Below are 20,502 nucleotides of genomic sequence, written 5' to 3' on the forward strand. Positions count from 1 at the left end.
AACACTTTAATTACTCTCCCAATGCCTTGGGGTGTTTAGCCCAAAGATAGATGTATTAATGTATTGTAATGGATAATTCTCATGACAGAACCACTTCAAGATGCGCGCCCTGTGCGTCTTTCTGATAGTTGTGAATACACGCCTGACCCCAAAACAAAGTATCGCGTGAACTAGCTATACGAGATTACAGTGTAGGGAGGGCTGCATGGAGAGCTGGAAAGACAAAACAAAAGCCACACATTTCAACCAACAGGCGCGGGTCGCTTTTATTTTTTTCTGAACCAAAAACTATTTGATTCATTATCTGTATCGTTTTCAGTCTAACGACAGTATTATAATAGTTTTGCATAATGCCGAGTAGCACGTCTTTGCTGGAGGCCGACGAGGGAGAGTCCGAGGTCCCACCACCGCTAGTGCACGCTTTCGCCGGTATGGGCCTTGAGGAGCACCACGGCACCCAGAGCCAGAACCCCGAACAAGTAGACGAGAGCCTCCACTATCACCACCACCTCCATCAGCTTCCCCCGGTTTCTCATTTTAACCATCTTGGTACGGTCCTAGACTTGAAGCCCCTGCATCGGCCGCCTTCGGGAGAAGAAGTGAACATAGCGCCCGAGGACAATGAGCCAGAAGTTGTAGCCGACTCCTTGTTGCTAGCGCAGGCCCACCGCCAGCAACACCTCCCACCGGGACCAGGAGTCTCAGGGATGGAGCCTCCGCACGTCGAAACTCTTTTGTTGTACAATGGAGACGGAGATGATACCGGGCTTGGCGGCGGCGCCCTCCCACCGGCTGGCAACATGGCGATACTACCGCCCGGCATGTATGGGGAGTCTGGCTACGAGGCCGAGTCCTCGCTCCTGGCTCGGCGAAAGAGCGTCAACACCACCGAGTGTGTCGCGGTGCCGAGCTCCGAGCACGTCGCAGAGATTGTGGGCAGGCAGGGTGAGTCTTTGTTGTGTTTCAGAGGGTTTGGTTGAATCCTTAAGCAAAGTTGCTAATGGTAGTTTAGACCAAACTTGGTGGGAAAATAGTTCATGCAGTAGTAAATCAAGCGAAATAAGATTGAGACAGGATGGTAAATGTAATACATTAATTGATTTTGAAAGAATATTTCAATATTCACTCAACTCGACGTTGCAGTTAAATATGTAGCAAAATTGTACTTTCGTCTCATGTACGAAAATAACGTTAGTCAACACGCTACCGTTAGCTATAAACTTATTGTTGTCACCAGCATTGACAAGTACCGTAAAGAGCTGTTTTCGATAAATACCTAACATTTTTACAAGCTACGTTATTATGTGGGAAATCAAAAAGTTATGTTGACCATTCTTTAGTCCTAAATAAGGCATATTATTAAACCATTTCTTTTTTCAGCAACACTTAGCTCAGCTAGCTTAGCACTCCTCCAAACTGGGTCAACACACCACACTCGCCCAACACCCTCAGCAAAAGTTTGCATCACAAGTTTTATAAGCCAGCAGATGTCTTTTCGCTCTGACAGCTCGTCTTTATTATGGATGTTTTGTCTGCTTTACAGACAGTGCACATGTCCCCAGTCGTGCTCAACGAGGCTTTGCTTTGTCTTGGAGGGGAACGTGAAGAACGGAGTGTAGGTTGGCATTGCTTTGCCACATCAGCTGTAGGATATAGTTAGCTCCGTGACATAACCAAGACTCCTCATTTCAACTAAACGTTGCCTTTTTTCTTGTATATCAAACGCCTTAATCTGGTCTTTTACATACACTTTACATAGCTCAATAGTAGGGTTGGGAGAGTGTTATTATGTCGTCTTTGTTGGGGGAGGGTGCACAGACTGCAATGTTGACAACAACAGGAAATGGCTCTGGTAATGGTTATGGACTACTCAACCACAGCTGAAAGGAATATTTAATGTATACGCAATGCAATTTTGAAATGGCATTAGTGACTGGAAACTGAAAATGCATATGGCATAACCTTTAATTAGGTCATCATCAATGTTTAATATGTTTACTTAATGCAGTGTGGTACATTTGAAAAGTGAATCAGCAATGACCCAACTGTACTCTTCTTTCCTTGTCTCACTTGTTCCTGGCAGGCTGTAAGATTAAGGCACTTCGAGCCAAGACCAACACGTACATTAAGACACCGGTTAGGGGAGAGCAGCCTGTCTTTGTTGTGACAGGGCGCAAAGAAGATGTGGCCATGGCTAAGAGGGAGATCCTCTCTGCTGCTGAGCACTTCTCCCTTATCAGAGCCTCTCGAAATAAGACGGGCCCTCTGTCTGCGGCGACGGGTGCAGGGACCCCCTCTCTACCTGGACAGACAACCATTCAGGTCAGAAAACATGTGAACATGAATGATAGCGTTGTTCTGTGTTAAAGATGGAAACAGCCATTTCTATGCAGTGAGTTTCATTAATTGTTATGCATCTTACGATCCATGTTACCCACATTTGTTTAGTATCGGAGGCTCTGTGTGTGTTTGATTCACAGTAGTGTAAGTTACCCTGTGTCATTTTCACTCTACAGGTGCGAGTACCGTATCGTGTTGTAGGGCTGGTTGTGGGTCCCAAAGGTGAGTTTTTGAAACGTTCCTGTATTCAAATGAGCATTGCGTCCGAGAAGGTGATTTTGATATGTATTATTGAATATGTAAGCTATTGCTTCTTTTTAAATAAATTACACTTTCCTTTTGTTTCATACAACTGTTGTACAAAAACCCTTTTTATTTCTGAGCATGTAAAAAAGGTTGTGAACTTTCAGATTGTTTAAGTTTGCTTCCAGATTCTGTTAGTTTTAATATGCTCAGCTTTACTACAGATAGCTACATTTTGCTCTGGCAAAGTCTTTAACCCCTTGCCCTGTTGACATAACCACCTCAGTGACAGAAACTCGTGGGGTTGATTTGTAAATTGAAGTGCAGCGAATCTCAACCATGTGCCAGTAGCCTGGAGAGGTGAGGCAACGAGTCATAATGAAAACAAATTTAAAATAAAATGAAAGTAATGATAAATATTCTTTACAATCATCAAGACAGATGTCTGTTACATGAACATTCGCAGTGGTATATTTTTTTCGTCAATGCTCTCTGTTGTTATCCCTATTAAATATATAGAAATTAGATTTGAAACGGTTCCTAAACATAACTTAAACTTGTTGTGGTAGACAGTATGCACTTGAGCCAGCCGAGTCACCAGGACATCTTGAAGTTCAGCGCTATAATTATGGCAAAGCTTTGTTTATTTTTCAATGTCAGCTATTGTTAGAAGAATACAAGTGTATTCACTGAAAATATGATCCTGTAAATGTGACTTCAGTCTTTAGTATAGCTCTTCCTGGACTTTGTTAACTCAACAAACACTGATTCAGCCAAGCTAACAGGCAAGCATAATGAAGTACACAGATCTGATCTCTAGCTAATGTTCTCAGCACCTGAATAGTTTATTCTCTTATCTTTATTTGTTTATCCTCAGATGTATATTTCTCCAAATTGGTCATGCATATCATGCATGAAACGCTATGTGATAAGGCACACTTGACATTCATCTTGCCATGTGACCAGATTAGTTACTTAAAGTTAGTTTACTGACAAGTGTTATAGTATAAAGTTCTTGGTCTCCTCATATCTTTCAGGGGCAACCATCAAACGTATTCAGCAACAGACCCACACATACATTGTGACGCCAAGTCGGGACAAGGAGCCGGTGTTTGAGGTCACAGGGATGCCGGAGAACGTGGATCGTGCGAAGGATGAGATAGAGGCGCACATCGCCATCCGCACAGGATCTTGTGGAAATATTGAGGCTCCTGGTGTTGACAACAATGACTTTCAGTACAATGGCACAGATGTCAGCTTTGAACATGCTGCAGCAGCTGGGTTAGGGGGGGCCGGATGGCTGCATGCAGGTGCATCATCCCAAAATGGTGGCAGCTTGCTGCCAATGAGTCTCAACGGTACTCAGCGAATCAATAGCAATATCAACAGTGGTATCAGGATGTCTTCCACCTACCGAAACGACAGCTCCAGTTCCCTGGGCAGCGGCTCCAGCTCAGCTGATTCGGTCTATGGCACCAGTAATGGTAACCGAATGGCAGATCTGAGCCCGACCTGTCAGTTCAATGCCAACGCTAACAACAACAACAACAACAGTAATGGTGGCAGTGCAAATTTCTGGTTTGGCGAGAACGTTCTTCCTGAGGAGCTGGTCAGCCTTGGAGTTGCAGGCTCTTCCTCCGGCATCGATCCGTTAACCATCTCCACTGCTCAAGCATCACACCCTGCTACCCAGCCACAGATCTGGAGCCCTTATGTGGACCAACAGCCCCCACATACCTTTGATGCTCGTCATTCTCAGGTAGGAGAAATTCAGCAGGTGCACACAGTCTATAACTCCCTTATGACCATCCCACAGTTTTAAACTATTTCAGTTTGTCTTACTGAAACTTTTCAAATTTAACGAAGACATTTGTCTTACGGCAGTTGCCTTTTGCCATCTACTTCTAACCATTGCCCATTTTGTGAAAAGAACAAGGAAGTCAAAAGTGACAATATTAGAACAGAAAACTCATCGAGTATCCATAATATTGATGAAGTAATTCAAGAAACTTGTTTTAAATAAGAAACTGACTCTTTATATAGACATGCTTAATGCTCATGTAATCTAATGCTTGTTGTGATCATTTTCTCCAGAACAGTCAGCCTGGAACGCCCCGGCTCTCTCCAACAGAAGCCTTGGAGCACCCTCAGGCCAGGAGAGTTCTCAGAGGGCCTTTCGGCTCGACCGGGGCTCATGATGTCCACAGGTTCCCCTCTTACAGCTCGGCCTTTTCCTCTTCCAGTGAAAGCACGGCTTCCTCTTCCTCCCCTCCTGAATTCTCCCTCTCCCATCGCCCGGGAGTTGTATCAGCAGGGAAGGGACAGGAAATATGCATCCACTGCATGGATAACCAGGTGATCGCTGCCTTGGTTCCCTGTGGCCATAACCTTTTCTGTTTAGATTGTGCCACCCATATATGCCAGAGTCCAGACGCCGTTTGCCCTGTGTGCCTGTCCCCGGTTACACAGGCCATTCAGCTGCGCAACATTTGATTTTAATCCATTTATTGACGGCTGATGAGGGATCAGCCTCCCCAACACTTCTAAATTGTAACATGTAGGGAAATTCATTGTTTAGGTATATCCTCACACTCGTCATAGCTGGTGTTTGGTTGACAAAAGTGAGGAAGAATAGGTGAATAAGGAATGATATATATTTAGGGCATGGGTTAGGGTGTTCAGCCCGACATGTGCCTGCATTGTGAAGTCTTCTTCCATGATTGATTGATTGATTGATCAATGGGAGGGTTGGAAACCCTCTGTGTAGCATTGGGTGGGGTGGGATATATATATATCTATATATTTTTGCTCATCATGATTTTTGATTTAAGTGTTCTCCTCCCTGAAGCATTATCAGTTTCTGCCTACCTATATTTTTTATCGATTAAAAAAAAAAGTATTTTGAATTACATTAGAAACATAATGCTTTCAGGTCATGGTTAATTTTTTTTCAACATGTCAAAAGTTTTCTCCATTATTTTATTTTTTTAATTCGCTGCTACAAATTGTTTTTATGTGAAATAGAGCCAAGCCCCTTTGCCTCCCAATTATTGTGTTCACTCAAAGGTAAACAGAAGTGAGCCTGTTTACATGAGTCCCACATATTAATATGTATAAAATAGGGTGCTCCTTGTTACCACAGAAGTCGAACTGGATATAATATACACATGCTGCATTATCCTGGAAAATGCCACACTACCCATGACAATTTGTGTAAATATCAGACGAGCAAAGTGTACCTGTTTTCGTTTAAACGGAATATGATGTTTACAGGCTCCAGATCAAACATTTTCGAGTATTGCTTATATCAGAAGCATATTGACGCAGCACGTAGACATACACACAAAGGAGTTTTAAACAAGTGGGTCAAATCCGCAACTGCAAATTGTTCACACTCCAGTGGCAACCTCTTGTTGCGTCAGTTTTCCTTCCCTCCCAGACTAGAACCAGCAAGGGGTTAACTTCCCTATGTTGAATACCAGGATGTTACGTTGCTTTCCATTTCTACTTTTACAAAACTGTTTACGGTAAACTTGTGCCTAATTCCATTTCTAGTAAACAAAAAGTGTGTTTGAAAAAACAAAATTGGAACAAAAAGTGTTGAGTGGACGCAGTGTTGTTTGTCTTAAAACAAACTTGTGGCCTTTTTGGAAAGCCTGCAATGAACTGACAACACTATCTACCCATTCAGATCACGCTAACGGCCCGAGGTCTTAATGTATTCTTCAAAGTTTAATCTCTTAAATGCCTCTCTGGTGATCACAGGTTATCTAACAGGGATGTTTGGTTTTGCTTCCCATTTTTAATTGAGCCTTTTCCAAATATTTACCATCTATTTGCTAGCACCAAACACTCCCATTTTATCTTACTTGTATGTCCATATATTTCCATATGTTCTTCCCTTTTTTACTTTTTTTCAATTATATCCTTGTTTGGGCAAACCATGTCCAGATTCTCGGCCAGAAAGATATGCACAGCTTGTCCCTTTAGGAAACATTCCTCCTGCCCGTATTACATTTACTTTTTTGGACAATTCACTTACCCTGCTCCTCACAGCGATGTGATGTCGTGGTTGGTAAGCAGATCAATTATATTAGGATGCAAAATTGAGACAGCAGCCATCAATGTCTCGTCTACCAGGCCTATGCAAAAATCATCTCAGTAAACTACCAAAGGAGATAAACTGAACTATATTGGGCGTAAACCTGTAGACAGACACTTCCCTTCAGATTGCTGGTAGCTGGTAACTACATTTCAGTCAGGGTTAACTTTCATTACCTGCTTTAATGCATTGACAAGATGCTTCATTGGCCCATTTCACCTGTCTCTTCAGCTCAATTGCTGTTGTTTTGTGCCCTAGTAAGCACAGCCTTTCTCATATTTTATCACACTATTGACAAGAATGGACTCCAAAACATAGTCTGATCTTTGTCCACCCCCCTTCAGTGCGCATCTGTCTGTTCCTGCTCCTAAAAACTCAAGAAAAAGGTACAAATTGGTGGAAATCATCTCAAATCTTAGCTTTAAACGGCAGTGTCCTTAGACTTTGTTTTACAGGATTAAATGAGTTGATGGACATTTGGAAGGAGAGCCAGCTGGAATGATGTAATCTGGGACTGACACTACATGAGGTCAATACTGTTGCTTTACCTTTTTGGACATAGGACAGCAGTCCGTCTAGCATTCCAACTGTAAACGGTATTTGGGAGATATTATATACTTCCGTTTCTTAAATATCATCTTCTTTCATGGGTGATTGAGATTTCTCAAGGAAACGGAACCGAATGAGTCCCAAAAGTGCAAAAAACCCTGCTTTTGCCCCTTGGGTCTTCTCTCCGTCCTTTTTATTTTATTTCTCCCAGCTCTACGAAGGGTGGATCTCCTCTCTCGGAGGGAACGCAATACACTGTTAGCCCTCAGTTTATTGACATTTTTGTGTATGTATTATATGATATTACTGTTAATGACTGATGAATATACAGAACTTATTTTTATTTTGTTACATTTCATATATATACACAAATATATCTATATTAAAATGTTTACAATAAGATTTTAATTTTTTTTTTTACTTTTCTGAGTGATCAATTGAATGAAGAGTTGGAAACCCAGAAATGTTGCAGAAGGGGGTCAATGCTATCTGCTTGTAGTCTAGTTATTAGTTTACAGTATTGATGATAATCGTATTGATAGCTGCCGTTTAGTGGAGAATGGAATGTGCATCACGAGCATGTCTTCATTATGTACAGCCAATGTAAAACGTAACACTGCAACTGTAAAAAGGCCAAGGATTCTAGCTGCCTGTCATGTCTGTACGCCACCAAATTAAGAACGGTATACTGTAAAATGTATCTTAGATTATCTATATATAAATACATATATTGTTAAGCTGTACCAACAGTTCAAAGTATTTGCTAATTTTACTACACTTTTGTTATGTATATGTCGGAGGAGTCTTATGGCATATAAATTCTTCAAATTAAGTCAGGAGTTTAAAAGCAGACTATATTTTATAACGGCCTTTTAAGTTATTGCGGCCAAAGCACTGATATTATATATTTGCTGTAAAGAGAATTTAAGAGTTTTATTTTTCTGATATTAAAGTTACTTAATAAAGACGGTTTCATTTTAAGAATTGTCGGACTAGTGTGATTCATTCATTATGTCAAATGGTGCTTTAACGTTTGTTGCATTCTGCCAGGGACTTTTTGAGGAACATCAAGAATATTTCTAAATGTGTTACTTGATTTTGACAAGTTTCCCTAATAATAAACATTTACTTTTCATAATTTCTATGTGCTTGCTTTTGTGAAACAGGATCCTGGCTCTAGTTTTGGTCAGTTCCATTCAAAACAAAATGTCAAACTAGCGAGACTTATTGTTTTGAAGAGGCTGGGAATAGCATAGAGCCTATAGCTATTAGCTAGAATCTGGTGTAAATCATCTCTTTTCTGAGGTTAATGTATTTGTACATGCTCCTTGTTTACATAAATAATAATGAAAACACAGGGTCATACATTTGCATTACCACTAATTGCCCAAAAACTCGAAAATAATTGAAATCACGCGTGGGTTCATCAGTGGTAGAGAGCCTTTAAGTGTGTGATTAGTGTTAGCATTTCACAGCCAAAGATGTATTCTCATTTGGTTTAACTTGACTATATGTGTTTGAAACTCACGAAAATGCTCAAATATAACAACCTAAAATTAACTTCATGCTGAGATAAATAAAATGTTTCTGTCTGGAATGTCAACCACTATGGAGACACACCTGGCTAAGAACTAGTCTATACTTTTCATTTCATTTAATACAGCTGTGCTTTTCATGCTATGACATACCAAAATGTATTTTGGTACACTGACCTACATAAATCACACTACATAAAAACAGGCAGAGGTGTAGTCCCAAAAACTGTAAACATGTCTTGGTTGCAGCTCTTTGAAAATAAAATATTATATTTAATGTTGCGATGTGTTGTATTGAGCCACCACTTACCGTTTTAAAGAAAACAAACAGGTCACAATTTAGAGAATATCAGGCCATGTTTAATTAAAAGACTCTCACATAAGAAATACAGGTAAAATGTATATCTGCAATCTGTCATAGTAGTCAATATCAACTCCTTTGAGCCGTGTCTTTAGGCTCCTATAGTAACTGCAAGGAATATAAAAACATCTGTCCACCTTTAAGCATGACAAAACATAACAATATTTCTCCAGACATAATTCAGCATCACTTCTTTCAGTAACATAATCATAAAATATCCTGTTTCCTGAATAATCTGTTGCATAATTATGGAAATAAAATAAAAAATGTGACTCTTATTCGTGCTTTTGGAAAAGGATTATTTCAAACAATGCTTTTCAAATTATAGTTAAATAATCAAAGATGAGACAGAGGAAAGAAACCATGTCTAATAGGATAGCGAATCGAATCATTTCCAAATAGACAGACTTATAAAGGTTCACAGCGGAAATAAAATGTGTCTTTTCGTGTTATCTGTAACCCACCAGGACATCAATATTATTATAAATGTCTTGTCATACACATATGATCAGACAGAATTTACTGGCGGTTTGCTGTGGAAAAATGAGACTGGACTTTAAATCATTTCATTTGCGTGTCAATTTACCTTCACTTATTTCTACACCTGTGAGAGAAAGTGTAATTTGTCTACTAATTTTAGAGACATTACATAGAAATTCATAGAGTTATTGTATTTACAATAATTATGCTTCAGATTTGCCTTCTTAAGGAGCACTTTGAGTTCTCAAATTGGATAGTTTCCGTCAGTTATGAATTCTTCTGTTCCCTTTGTCTGCCTTAAATGCTTTTCTCATTAACCAGCGGCGCAGCACTCCAGTATGCAGCACTGGTTTCTACACTCTGCAGATAGTCCAGTTTCCCTGTTTAAAGTGAAGTACTCCATTTGAAAAAAAGGGTTAGATATAAAAAGGATAGTTTGCCATTAAAATTCATGCAAACATTGACATGCTTTTCAAAAACAAATATATTTACAGATTAAAAATGAAAGAAAACTGCAAATAAAAAATTGTAAATACAACTGAGAACAGCCAAGCAGCCAAACTACCAATGTGTGTAGAAGAGTGAAAGGGCAAAAACAGTCTTTAAAAATGTGACTTAGTGTTACATGTTTTTAATACTAACGTACACAAAGATGCGTCTTCTACATAAAATATAAACCAGTCTATTCACTCCCTTTTCAACATTGCAGGACAACCAACTCAATTAGGGTTATTGAATTAAAAACTTGAAATAATTAAAGTGCTAAAATTATAATACAAATCAATTAATAAAGTAACAAAAATATATCGATATTGCTGTGAAACTGTCTTTTGTCTTTTTTGTACTTGTCAGTAAACTATACACAACAGATCTGGATCAAGTAGTATATAGGCGGGCTGCAAGTGTTAAGATACTTCAGTACAATATTTCTCAACTGAGTGGAGAGTCTGTCGGGTACGCTTGGAGATAAAGAGTGATACAATTGAAAAGAAACCGAAACGTAATCACTAAAATTTAATTACATTTCCTAATTAATGTGACCTGTGGTTAAGTCCACTGGACTCTCTCTCTCTCTCTCTCTCTGCCTGTAGCCCCATGTACTTCAATTTTACTGAACAAAAGCAAACTAGCTGTTCTGCTCTCAGAGTGAAAGTGAGAAAAGAGGATGCATGAGATTCATCCTTTGGGCAGCATAACAGGGCACTTTACAAAACACTAACCAAAACTGAAACAGGTGAGAGGAGACCAGTGTGGAAAATTACCAACGACGAATGATCTTTGAGGATCCTGTTATCACAATATTTGAGCGAGTGACGAAATAATATTTTCACAGATAGTCCGTAAAACAGATTTACTTTGTAATTCAGGACAATATTGTCTTGTGAAAGTGGGGATCTTGTTGAATTGAGAAGAGGAAATAAAAAAAGATTTGTCATTATACACCCATCAAACCCATCACTAGTTTGTAAGGTCTAAACCTTTACTTTGACAATACCGACCGAGAGAAGCCCCTAGACTTGACCTTGTTTCAGTTCAGATAGTGAGAGTTGGCTTTAGGCATGGCGCGTGTCCTTTAATTCTGTGTGATATTGGTGGATGGCCGATAGTGGACTACACTTGCATTTCATGCCAGGGGTAAAGCAGTCTCTGCGAATGGGAGCTGAGAAAAGAAAACCAGCAGTACTCTACTGGTGCTCAGACGCTCATCCCGCAGCTGTACAGCCCTCAAGTGTTCCTCCATTGTTCAGTGAATCTGATGTCTGTCAGTAGTTGTGGACCGAGTAGTCGCTGTACATTCCAGTTTCATGGGATCTGCAGGTCATATATCATCATGATGTGGTGCTTAGTTACTGTCTAGTCTACTCATCTTTCCAGTTATAACAAATCAAAGCCATATATCAAAAATAAAGAGCAACATATCTTCATTTAATATATGGCTTTAGCTAATTATAGTGTCACTAATGCTGAAAAAAAGCAAAAGTAGGGGCCACAGTGCACAAAGGTACCTCAAAAACACCTGAACGTTGTGGGAGAGCTACAGTGTCACAGCTGTTTTACTGGATTTTCCACACACACACACACACACACACACGGTTCACTGAGGAAGACTTCCGTAGCCGCTGTACGCTGCAGTGTGATGCTGCGGTGGGGGAGATCTCAGTCCAGAGGTTGGGGGTCTGCTATAGGCATAGTGTGCAGAACCTCGTCCAGTAACTGGAGGGCTCTGTGCAGGTGAATCTCAATCCAGCAGGGGGTCTCCTTGATGCTCTGTCGGGGGTAGTCGGGACCCCAGCCCTTTACAAAACTCATTCTGAGAATACACAGCCTCCGTAGGTCATCTACCCCAATACCGGCTGCTGCCGAGAGACCTGAAAGGAGAGGACAGATCAGGTGAGTGGGATAATGTTTGTGTGGAAAAAAACATGTATTACATTTTAAAGAACTGTATTAACCCAACATGAATATCTCAATCTAGTTGTAATTTCAAATGAGAACCATTAACTTGAGCTGAAACAATTATATCCAATTGAATGAAAAATAGTTACCAAAAGATATAGTACACACTAGAAAATCTGAAAAAATCTTTCAGCTACATTTTTGACTGAATGTAACTGAATGAAAATTCAAAATAACTCTATATAATCTTGTACTTCTGTAACATTATATTTGTTTGACCGGAGAACATTTTTCACTGAGCATTTCTATGTTTTCGTATTATGCAAGTACATAGCTCACATTCCCTGCTTGTTAGCAGTAAATGAACATCCACCCACTCTGCCTTTACTTCCCTGTATGAATGTGCATCAGTATATGCAGTAAAGTTTCTTACTAATAGCTGGAGCTATTCCTCCAACTGATCCAGGTCCAGGTATGTTTCCAGCCACAGCAGCTGCCTGAGCTGCAGCGGCTGCCTGAGCCGTGGCCGCCTGTTGCTGCATCTGTCTGTGGCACTGACGGAGGTCAAACACCTGGCGAATAGAGGAGACTTTAACAAATGTTGTTCATCAGCAACTACCTACTGCACAGCAGAAACCTAAATTAAGACTGTGGCAGTATGGAGGGAAACATTTTAGAAACCATGAGGAGCCTGCATGGACAGAGACATTTGGAGCTTACACACAGCCCTGAGGGATGTCCTCCTCCTACAGTCTAATGGCCATGTGCTTACCTTTATGTAAGCGCTGGGGTATATTTTGTGAACAGCGTCTCCAGGGGCTCTGCCTGCCTCTCGGTCCAGGTAGTAACTCTGAACAAACACTGCGTGGTCACTGAGGCATCGCACCCACACATCCCCCTCCCCCTTACACTCCAGCTGAACCCCTTTGCCAATGTGAAGCCTGGAAGAGAGGAAGTGACAGGAGGGAATAAAGCAGTTATAATATTGCCATATTGAGTTTTTGTTGTAAACAAAGCCATTTTTAGTTTGAATTCAACAATTCTCACAGTTGTCTTTGATGTTAGAATTACAAATAGAAACTATTGGGTGGCCTAGTCATGAAACATGGTTCTACATCCTTTTAACAAGAATATTCTCAGCATATTTCTCTCCAAATGTAAAGAAGGTTAGGCGATGTTATCTTGGATCAACATGTGCTTCTGAGCTTTTAACAGATGATATTATGGATGCATACTCTAACCAAAACATACACATATGAAAATGCATTTTACAAATTTAACTAGAATTAAGTCCAATTTAGTTACATTTGAGACCTTATAGGCCTACAATAGCAGCAAGCTTTTAACTGTTGAAAGTAATTAGGGTTCCTACCTTGCTCTTTCAATGGCCTCAGTGCGATGAACATTGCTGAGCTGACCCAAACAGAAGCGGTCTCCTCCTGAGGGGTCCACATAGCCATCCACTGTCACAATGGGGCATGAAGAGGGGACCTTAAATGTCTCCCCAACCTGAACGTCCATCTCAAAATAAGCAATTGAGCACCAGTAGTCAGGAGCTGAAACAGAAGGGAGAAAACTGATGTCAACCGTTTTATTTAATGAATTAAAAAATGTCCTCGTCATTGATGAAGTAATATTTTCAAGTTCCAGAAATGAAGACAACCAAGCCACGTTTTCATTTGAAAAATGTGTAAAACCATTATTCAACAACAATATTTGGAATCAGTTTGTTTCATTGTTTCAGCTCTATATGCTATAATTTGAAAGGAAATTGTACATTTGCCCTAATAACAATCAAAGTTAACCCAGAGGCCATCAAACTGAACATATTAACAAAGCTTTATATCTTATGTAGTCACCCACTTGAAGTAACAGTTGAAATGGGCCATACTGCTTTTAGCAATGATAGCCACAAAGGACATTTCTATTATGATTGAATGTATGGAGATAAATATGCAGAACGATGCACTGTTAGTCAAATCTATTCACACCGTTTTCTAAAACACCAAGCCAAAAAAATAGCCCAGGGTCTATGTACTTCTGGATGTTGTGTTCTCACCTGGATGGTTGGATATAGGAGGCTGGAAGGCGAGCTCATTATGCACCGGCCCTGAGAGAAACAGAGAGCAATGGCAGTGATCACCCGCTTTGAAATAAAGGCAACTTATAAAGTCATGTGTCTGTAGATGAACTTGAAGCTGTAGTGATAGTGTACTTACAGTAGTGTGTTGGATGAGGCATAGGGGGGTGGTGCTGTAGATGGCCGTTGGTGTGGTGGGGTATGTTCGGTGTGAAGCTGCTGTTCCTGGACCAGGTGGCGCTGGCACCTGAGGAGTAAAGGACAACAGAAGTCTATAAGGAGAACCCAATCAGCCGTGACAATAAAAAGAAGCACAACATGAATTACTTCTGAGTTTAAGTGAACATGAACAGATACATCATCTTCCTGAAGTCATATTTTTTGAGTGACAAATATTTACAGTAACTGTCAATTACACACAAATATAGCATGCACAAACCAATACAGACATCAGGATACACAAAGGGAAATGTAACAACTGTACTAACTGCCTGATCCAGCAGCAATGGCAGGAAAAGATGACGTAGAGGCGGAGGTGGAGGCCTCAGCAGGTGGGAGAAGGTTTGGAGTGGCAAACGGCTCAGAGGGGGCCGGGCGGCTGGTGGAGGGGGGGTGCTGGATTGTCTGGATGGAGTGCCCTCCATCGATTGAGGGCAGACTTTGGGGACCATCAAAATCATACTCATCCTTCACCATTAGAGCAGAGCTGGGGCCAGAACTGGTCAGTGTCAGTCCTGATAAGTCTGTGCACCAAGGAACATAATTAAAGGCAGGAACGTGTTAGTGAGTGACAATTTACACATGTACTCCAGTCCAACAGTGCTTTAAAAAAAGATTGAAAGAAATGTATACATGTAGAAACAAAGAGACTATTTGTGAACAAAATAACTTTTGAATAAAGCTATTCATTTCATGCTGTTAATGTCCTCTTCTTTATTTAATAATCACAGTTAGACTGTATTACATTTAATTTCATGGCCTTTGCTGTATCGGTTTTTACATACATTTAAATGATCAGTAAGTTAGAACAAAGAACTGAATCTTTTACTCTGATTGTGTATAGTTCCGTTTAGTTTTAAAAAACAAACAAACTGGAAGCTTCCCCATTACTCACCTATGCCAGGAGACACCACTCGCTCATAGTGATAGGGGTTGACACACACATTGTCACACTTAAGGTCAAAGGCAAACTGGCAGTATTTGACGTGCTTCAGTTCATTCTTATGCAGGTCAGGCCACCGCCACAGCCGTGCGTAGATTACATGAGGGAACCCTTTACGTCCCGCCACCTGGTAAAAACAAAAAGATAGAGGATGAATACAGGAAAACAGAGTTAAATCATTTGTGAACTCACTGCCCTTACAACTGAGGTCAAATGTAGTGTCAACTATATCTATTTGAATGCAGCCCGTTTTCAACTAGAGCAGCTTGTTCAGACTAGATTAAAAACACACTGGTCAAGTGCATCCTGCCCACCAAACTTCATTCCCGGGGATAGCTCTTATAAACACTAACATCTAGAACATTGGTAAACCTTCGTTTATTAAATATATGAACGAGGTGTCTGTATCTTCCTACCTGTAGTCGTCCATCGAGAGTCCTCTGAATGGTCACACACTTGCTGGGATGGGCCCCGTTGGTGGTGATAGCAGTGATGAGGGAGTCGAGCTCGTCTTTTTTCTCCTTCAGTTTCTTCACCAGACTCTCAATAGCCCGCTTGGCAAACGTCTCGCTCTCACCACCCTGTCTGTGACACATCAGGCTGTGCACAATGCTCAGGCAGGCATCATTGCTGGTAGGCGTGTTAGTGATAGACATCTTGACTTCTCTCTCTCTCAATGCACTTTCTGAGAATATTTTTATATGTAGTTGACACTCAATCACGAAGCCTCAGCAGAGACAATCTTTACAGCAATTCAGCTGTAGTTGAGGAAGATGCGTGTCCTCACAAGCCCCACAGCATCAGGAAGGAAGGTGACACAATCTGAAAAAAGGACAATGTTCGACTTTTTATCAAACTGTTTGAGATTGATGTTGATCACGTTTTTTAAAGTCGTTTACAAGGCTTGTTCTGCCTCATATGAAAAGTTGTATTGTTGTTATATTAGAGATCATTAGTTGGAATAATAAACTGGCAACTGACCAAGAAAGTTCGGCTGTCATTACATGCCACCTTATTGTGCTGCAATATTGACTCATTCTGGTTTACATTATAGCTTATTAAGTAAAACCGATTAACATAAATAATGTCTACTTAGACCCGAGCAGGCAGGAGGCATGAATCAGAAACACTATTCTAACGATTTAACGAAATATTTAGCAGTATAATAAAAAGACTAGCAAAGCCATGAACTCGTCACATGACGAAGCAGTAGTTTATGCACATCTGTGTAATTTCATAAAACCCCGGAACTGTTCATTCTAGGATAGAAGTAAGGGTTAAGTTGTTTTTGCTTGCCTTCTTGTAGCTAGCTAGCGGCGCCACTCTGACTGCCGTTTCCCTGGGAAGTTACTGCACACGGACAAAACTCACCGGAAGTACACAACCCTCGTCTTCAAAATAAAAAGGTGACATTTTGACTAAAACGCATGAGGACTCAAATAGTGGCAAATATTTCTAAATTTCTAAACAACAATTACAAGTGTGCCTTAATAAGATGTGTTGAACTGTGGAAGAGCCTACACCCAATGAAATTAGACAATTATAACAACTTATACATAGTTGCCTTTTAGTCAGTGATAGTGAATTCATTGACATGCTATGCCCAAATACGTCTTATTAACGAGTGTAGGCTTAAGCTTGAACGTGTTGTACTTACTCCTTTTAAATAGCATGTCCTTATCGGCAACCATTTAACGTACTTTAGATCATGGTAGGTTTTGTTTTTTATGAATAAACAACATAAATCCAAACGTCTCAAACACAATACTAATGAAACCTTAATGCTATGTTTGCCACATATCTATATATTTCTTATCAAATCAATTTCATAAGTTAAAAACTTTTACTAATCGCTTACGGTTTTTGACCGGAAACAGCCGTTTAATTCAGTTAGCTTGACGTGAGCTTGGCTAGCTTCCTGCTACTAAACATATCAGCTAGCGCCGATTAATGTTGATAGATAGCACAGTAGAAAACGTAGCGTGCTATTAGGAGGGTAGCAGTGATGTTTGTTTATTATGCAGCGACCGAATAAACAGGTCGATATGTAATATCAAAGTACAGTTTTACTGCGAAGACCTTGTTTGGTATAAGTTCCCTTAATGGTTTATAATTGAAAACGACACAAGGCTTTGTAAAATAGCTAGCATTAGCACTTTGCGCTACCTTATCTTAGCTGGTGTAGCAGCTAGCAGCAGAGCCCTGCCTGTCCCAAGTTACCGACGGTGCCAGCGGTGGGGTGTGCAGATCCTGTACGCTTCCTGGATTATTTTCATCAATTTTACAAGCTGTTTACTAAAACATGGTGAATAAAAGTCCTTTTCCGCAACCTGTAGCTTTACATCCTCGAAACTGGATTGCAATTCAAGTGAAATCTCAGATTTCGTGTCAAGTCCCGACCCACTTCACGCACTTCTCACAGTGTTTCGTTCAATGGCGCGCTGCGCATGCGTATCACGGGACAGGGGTTTCTTCTTCTTCTTCTTCTTCGGTGGGTATTTTATGGCAGCTGGCATCCAAATTGTTGCTTTGCTGGGGACAGGGGTTTGTTGACTTCATATTATTATAAGCCCTTTATCCTACTTATCTACTATCGTTACTACTAGTCCGGCGATTAACTGATTTATCAATCTACTTTTATTTCTTTTGACAACCGAATTTTCACGAAGAACAGAACAATTACCCCAAACAAGAATTGTCATTTGGAAAAACAAGGCTAGATAATTGAAATAGTTAATTAACTGTTGCCCATAGCCCGTTAATACAATCATGCGATGTTGTATTAAATCATACTTTCCTCTAAAATCATGTACACCATCCTCAAGACTTCATAATCATGTCCAGCCTGATTGATTTGACATTCGTTGCAGGAAATTAGGAGGTATAGATGTATTTATGTCTACCAGTTGGACGGATTGTTATACTTGTGATATCAGTTTGTTAGGATTGAAATACAAAGACCAAGAAAAAAATATTTGAATTGATTAAGGTAGATAGAGAAATGTTTCCATATTCAGTTTAATGAATGCATACTTAACAAAGTATAACATTACAACAGTTAAGCTGCAACACCATAATACTTATTTATAAGGTTAGTTTCTCCAATGCACTTAACAAGGTGCTAATTAGTGAAGTGAAATCTGTTGCAGTGTGCGAAAATTAGACGTATGCATAATTTCCCACTTGAATTATAACCTCTCGACTGTAAAGAGAATATAAAAATGCTCTCTCTCTATAGCAAACATACACACTTGAGATGCCCCACTGGTTATCACTTTTTCCAATTTACAGATGTGAATATTACCCGTTGACAGCCGCAAGATGATGATTAATGCACAAATTTGGTAGCTAATGTACTTGGCATGCTCCCATAATTTGACATTAATTGTCAACGCATTTTCTCTTTATTTCCCTTTGTTTCTGAATCGTTTAGCTCCCTAATCTCCCTTTCATTATTTTATATCCAATTCCGCCATCGAAAGAGTTTAAAAGGAAATACCAAGGGACACTCGCAGGTTTTCCATGTGCTTCACCGCCTCTTTACTCTTTCAGAGTTTTAATTCTGAAGCTGCTGAAGTTATTTTCTTTTTCCATTCATACACTCATTTTCTACATGGTTACCTAATAGAATAGTTTGTGACAGAATAAGTAGCACATCAAGATAAACAAGATAGATGCATAATGTTGACGAAGAATGATGGAGGGTCACAATGGGGGAATGAGAGTTTATCGTTATATTTTCTTTTTGCATGAACACACTAATAATAAAAAAAATCATCAATACGGAACCCGTTGACTGCCATACATTTGTAGTGTAATTCTACGTACTGACCAACAGAGGGCAGTAAGCACCAGCCTACAAACGCTGCCTGGTACTGATGGACTGTCGATATCAAAAATTCAATGGTATTAACATTTTACTATACCTTACAGGCTGAACCTGGTTATAAATATATTGTAATAAACATTTAACCTTCATCAATGAAGATTAAATGAAAAAAAAAGTGAATGAGTGAGAGGCAAGAATAGGCAAAAGGAAATCAATCAAACTCAAGATACAGGCCTGCATCCATAGTTTGTGTGTGAAAACATAGGTTATAAAACTTAAATCAAACATATGATGTGCTCTGGTAAGAACCCTTTTACAAAGAAATTAGTCAAATCACACGCCCTATGTAAAATGTGTTGTTATCTACGTTCCTCGTCATATTAAAAAAAAGAGAGACTTGGATATCCAGCAGACATTTAGCTCTCAACCTCATCAAATTCACAATTTAATTTAATTTGCGAATTGACGAAGATGCAATCATTTACTATATTTAGCTTGAACTGATCATAAAGTGAAATGCGACTGTTCTCCACATGACTGCCGTTCATCCTGCATTAGATGCAGATGTTTTTCTGGGAGTAAGCATAGCTCTCATTAGCACCATCTGAATATCATGTGAAAAAACAGGAAATGACTCTTAAGATGTGACATCTGACACATCACTGATAGAAAATTACCAAGAAGATATCTGTGTTGCTAGGTAATACAGACACTTTCGAAGCAGTTAAATGCCTGTGGAGCAGCTGGTAGGACTTGATCACAACAACACATATTTGAAAACACTCAGGCCAAAGATTGTCATAGCATTACAACAATAAAAAGTGAGATGTTGTCACTGGCTGGAGAGGATTTTCTTCAGAGCGTCTTCACTGATAGTCCTGAGGTTGATCAGACAACTATTACCTTGACAGCCATCAGTCAGAGGCGAGACACATGGCCATGTGTGTGATTGTTAGTAATGAGTGCATTGGTCTCACACTGTACATCCATCAACAGAGTCAAAAATATACATTTAAAAAAGCAAAAAAGGAGATTAAGGGAGGTGATGTCTATCTGACAGTCTTTCACAATAATGTGACAGCAGCTTTCTGGCTGAAAACACTTTCTATTTACTCTAACTTCTGAGATAATCCCAGCCCCACTTTCCCACCTTTTCTCTTCCATTCGTTATTTCCTTTCTGCTTCTTCACTTCTTCCCTTCCTCTGTAATCTCAAAATTAAATAATGCGATTTGTTGACTCTTTGACCCTTATTTAGGGTTGCAAGTTGCAACCATATACTTTATGTATACCTGCGAGGGTTAAGCAAAGTATAACTTGAACACTGAAAATAGTTTTACGCAACAACATTGTTAAAATGGCATGAACAAATGAAAACACACTGTGAAAGGGTTAAACTCTGGAAGCCACCTTGTAACCAACCCC

The 20,502-nt window shown here is 39.9% G+C and overlaps 2 protein-coding genes across 3 annotated transcripts; one reads left to right on the forward strand and one right to left on the reverse strand.

The window, feature by feature from the left end:
• Positions 1–135: 135 nt before the first annotated feature.
• Positions 136–8,376, forward strand: LOC134873486 (RNA-binding protein MEX3B-like). Of its 2 annotated transcripts, none has more exons than XM_063897124.1 (5): positions 136–945; positions 2,084–2,322; positions 2,517–2,562; positions 3,621–4,342; positions 4,683–5,014. In XM_063897124.1, exons 1-5 carry the CDS (start codon positions 351–353, stop codon positions 4,779–4,781), a joined length of 1,701 nt encoding a protein of 566 aa, XP_063753194.1. In that variant the 5' UTR covers positions 136–350; the 3' UTR covers positions 4,782–5,014. The 2 variants fall into 2 exon arrangements, with proteins under 2 accessions (XP_063753194.1, XP_063753193.1); XM_063897123.1 differs by having other exon boundaries at positions 140–945; positions 4,678–8,376.
• Positions 8,377–9,107: 731 nt separating this feature from the next.
• On the reverse strand, positions 9,108–17,676 carry LOC134873487 (mothers against decapentaplegic homolog 4). Its single transcript, XM_063897125.1, has 10 exons — positions 17,416–17,676; positions 15,666–16,071; positions 15,202–15,376; positions 14,576–14,830; positions 14,227–14,334; positions 14,067–14,117; positions 13,380–13,563; positions 12,780–12,948; positions 12,441–12,579; positions 9,108–11,979 (listed from the first exon to the last, which is right to left on the reverse strand). The coding sequence occupies exons 2-10, from the start codon at positions 15,903–15,905 to the stop codon at positions 11,768–11,770; spliced, it is 1,533 nt and encodes a 510-aa protein (XP_063753195.1). The 5' UTR covers positions 15,906–16,071; positions 17,416–17,676; the 3' UTR covers positions 9,108–11,767.
• Between the last annotated feature and the right edge of the window lie 2,826 nt (positions 17,677–20,502).

This window comes from Eleginops maclovinus, chromosome 12, assembly GCF_036324505.1.
Source record: "Eleginops maclovinus isolate JMC-PN-2008 ecotype Puerto Natales chromosome 12, JC_Emac_rtc_rv5, whole genome shotgun sequence".
Lineage (NCBI taxonomy): Eukaryota > Metazoa > Chordata > Actinopteri > Perciformes > Eleginopidae > Eleginops > Eleginops maclovinus.

Bases quoted from the DNA above. Each gene is read 5' to 3' on its own strand.
- LOC134873486 (XM_063897123.1), top strand. From the start codon at position 351: ATGCCGAGTAGCACGTCTTTGCTGGAGGCCGACGAGGGAGAGTCCGAG. The intron at 2,323-2,516 runs GTCAGAAAACAT...TTCACTCTACAG, and splicing joins CTGGACAGACAACCATTCAG to GTGCGAGTACCGTATCGTGT. The intron at 2,563-3,620 runs GTGAGTTTTTGA...CATATCTTTCAG, and splicing joins GCTGGTTGTGGGTCCCAAAG to GGGCAACCATCAAACGTATT.
- LOC134873487 (XM_063897125.1), bottom strand. From the start codon at position 15,905: ATGTCTATCACTAACACGCCTACCAGCAATGATGCCTGCCTGAGCATT. The intron at 14,335-14,575 runs GTTAGTACAGTT...TTTACTCCTCAG, and splicing joins CATTGCTGCTGGATCAGGCA to GTGCCAGCGCCACCTGGTCC. The intron at 12,949-13,379 runs GTAGGAACCCTA...CCTCTCTTCCAG, and splicing joins GAGGCCATTGAAAGAGCAAG to GCTTCACATTGGCAAAGGGG.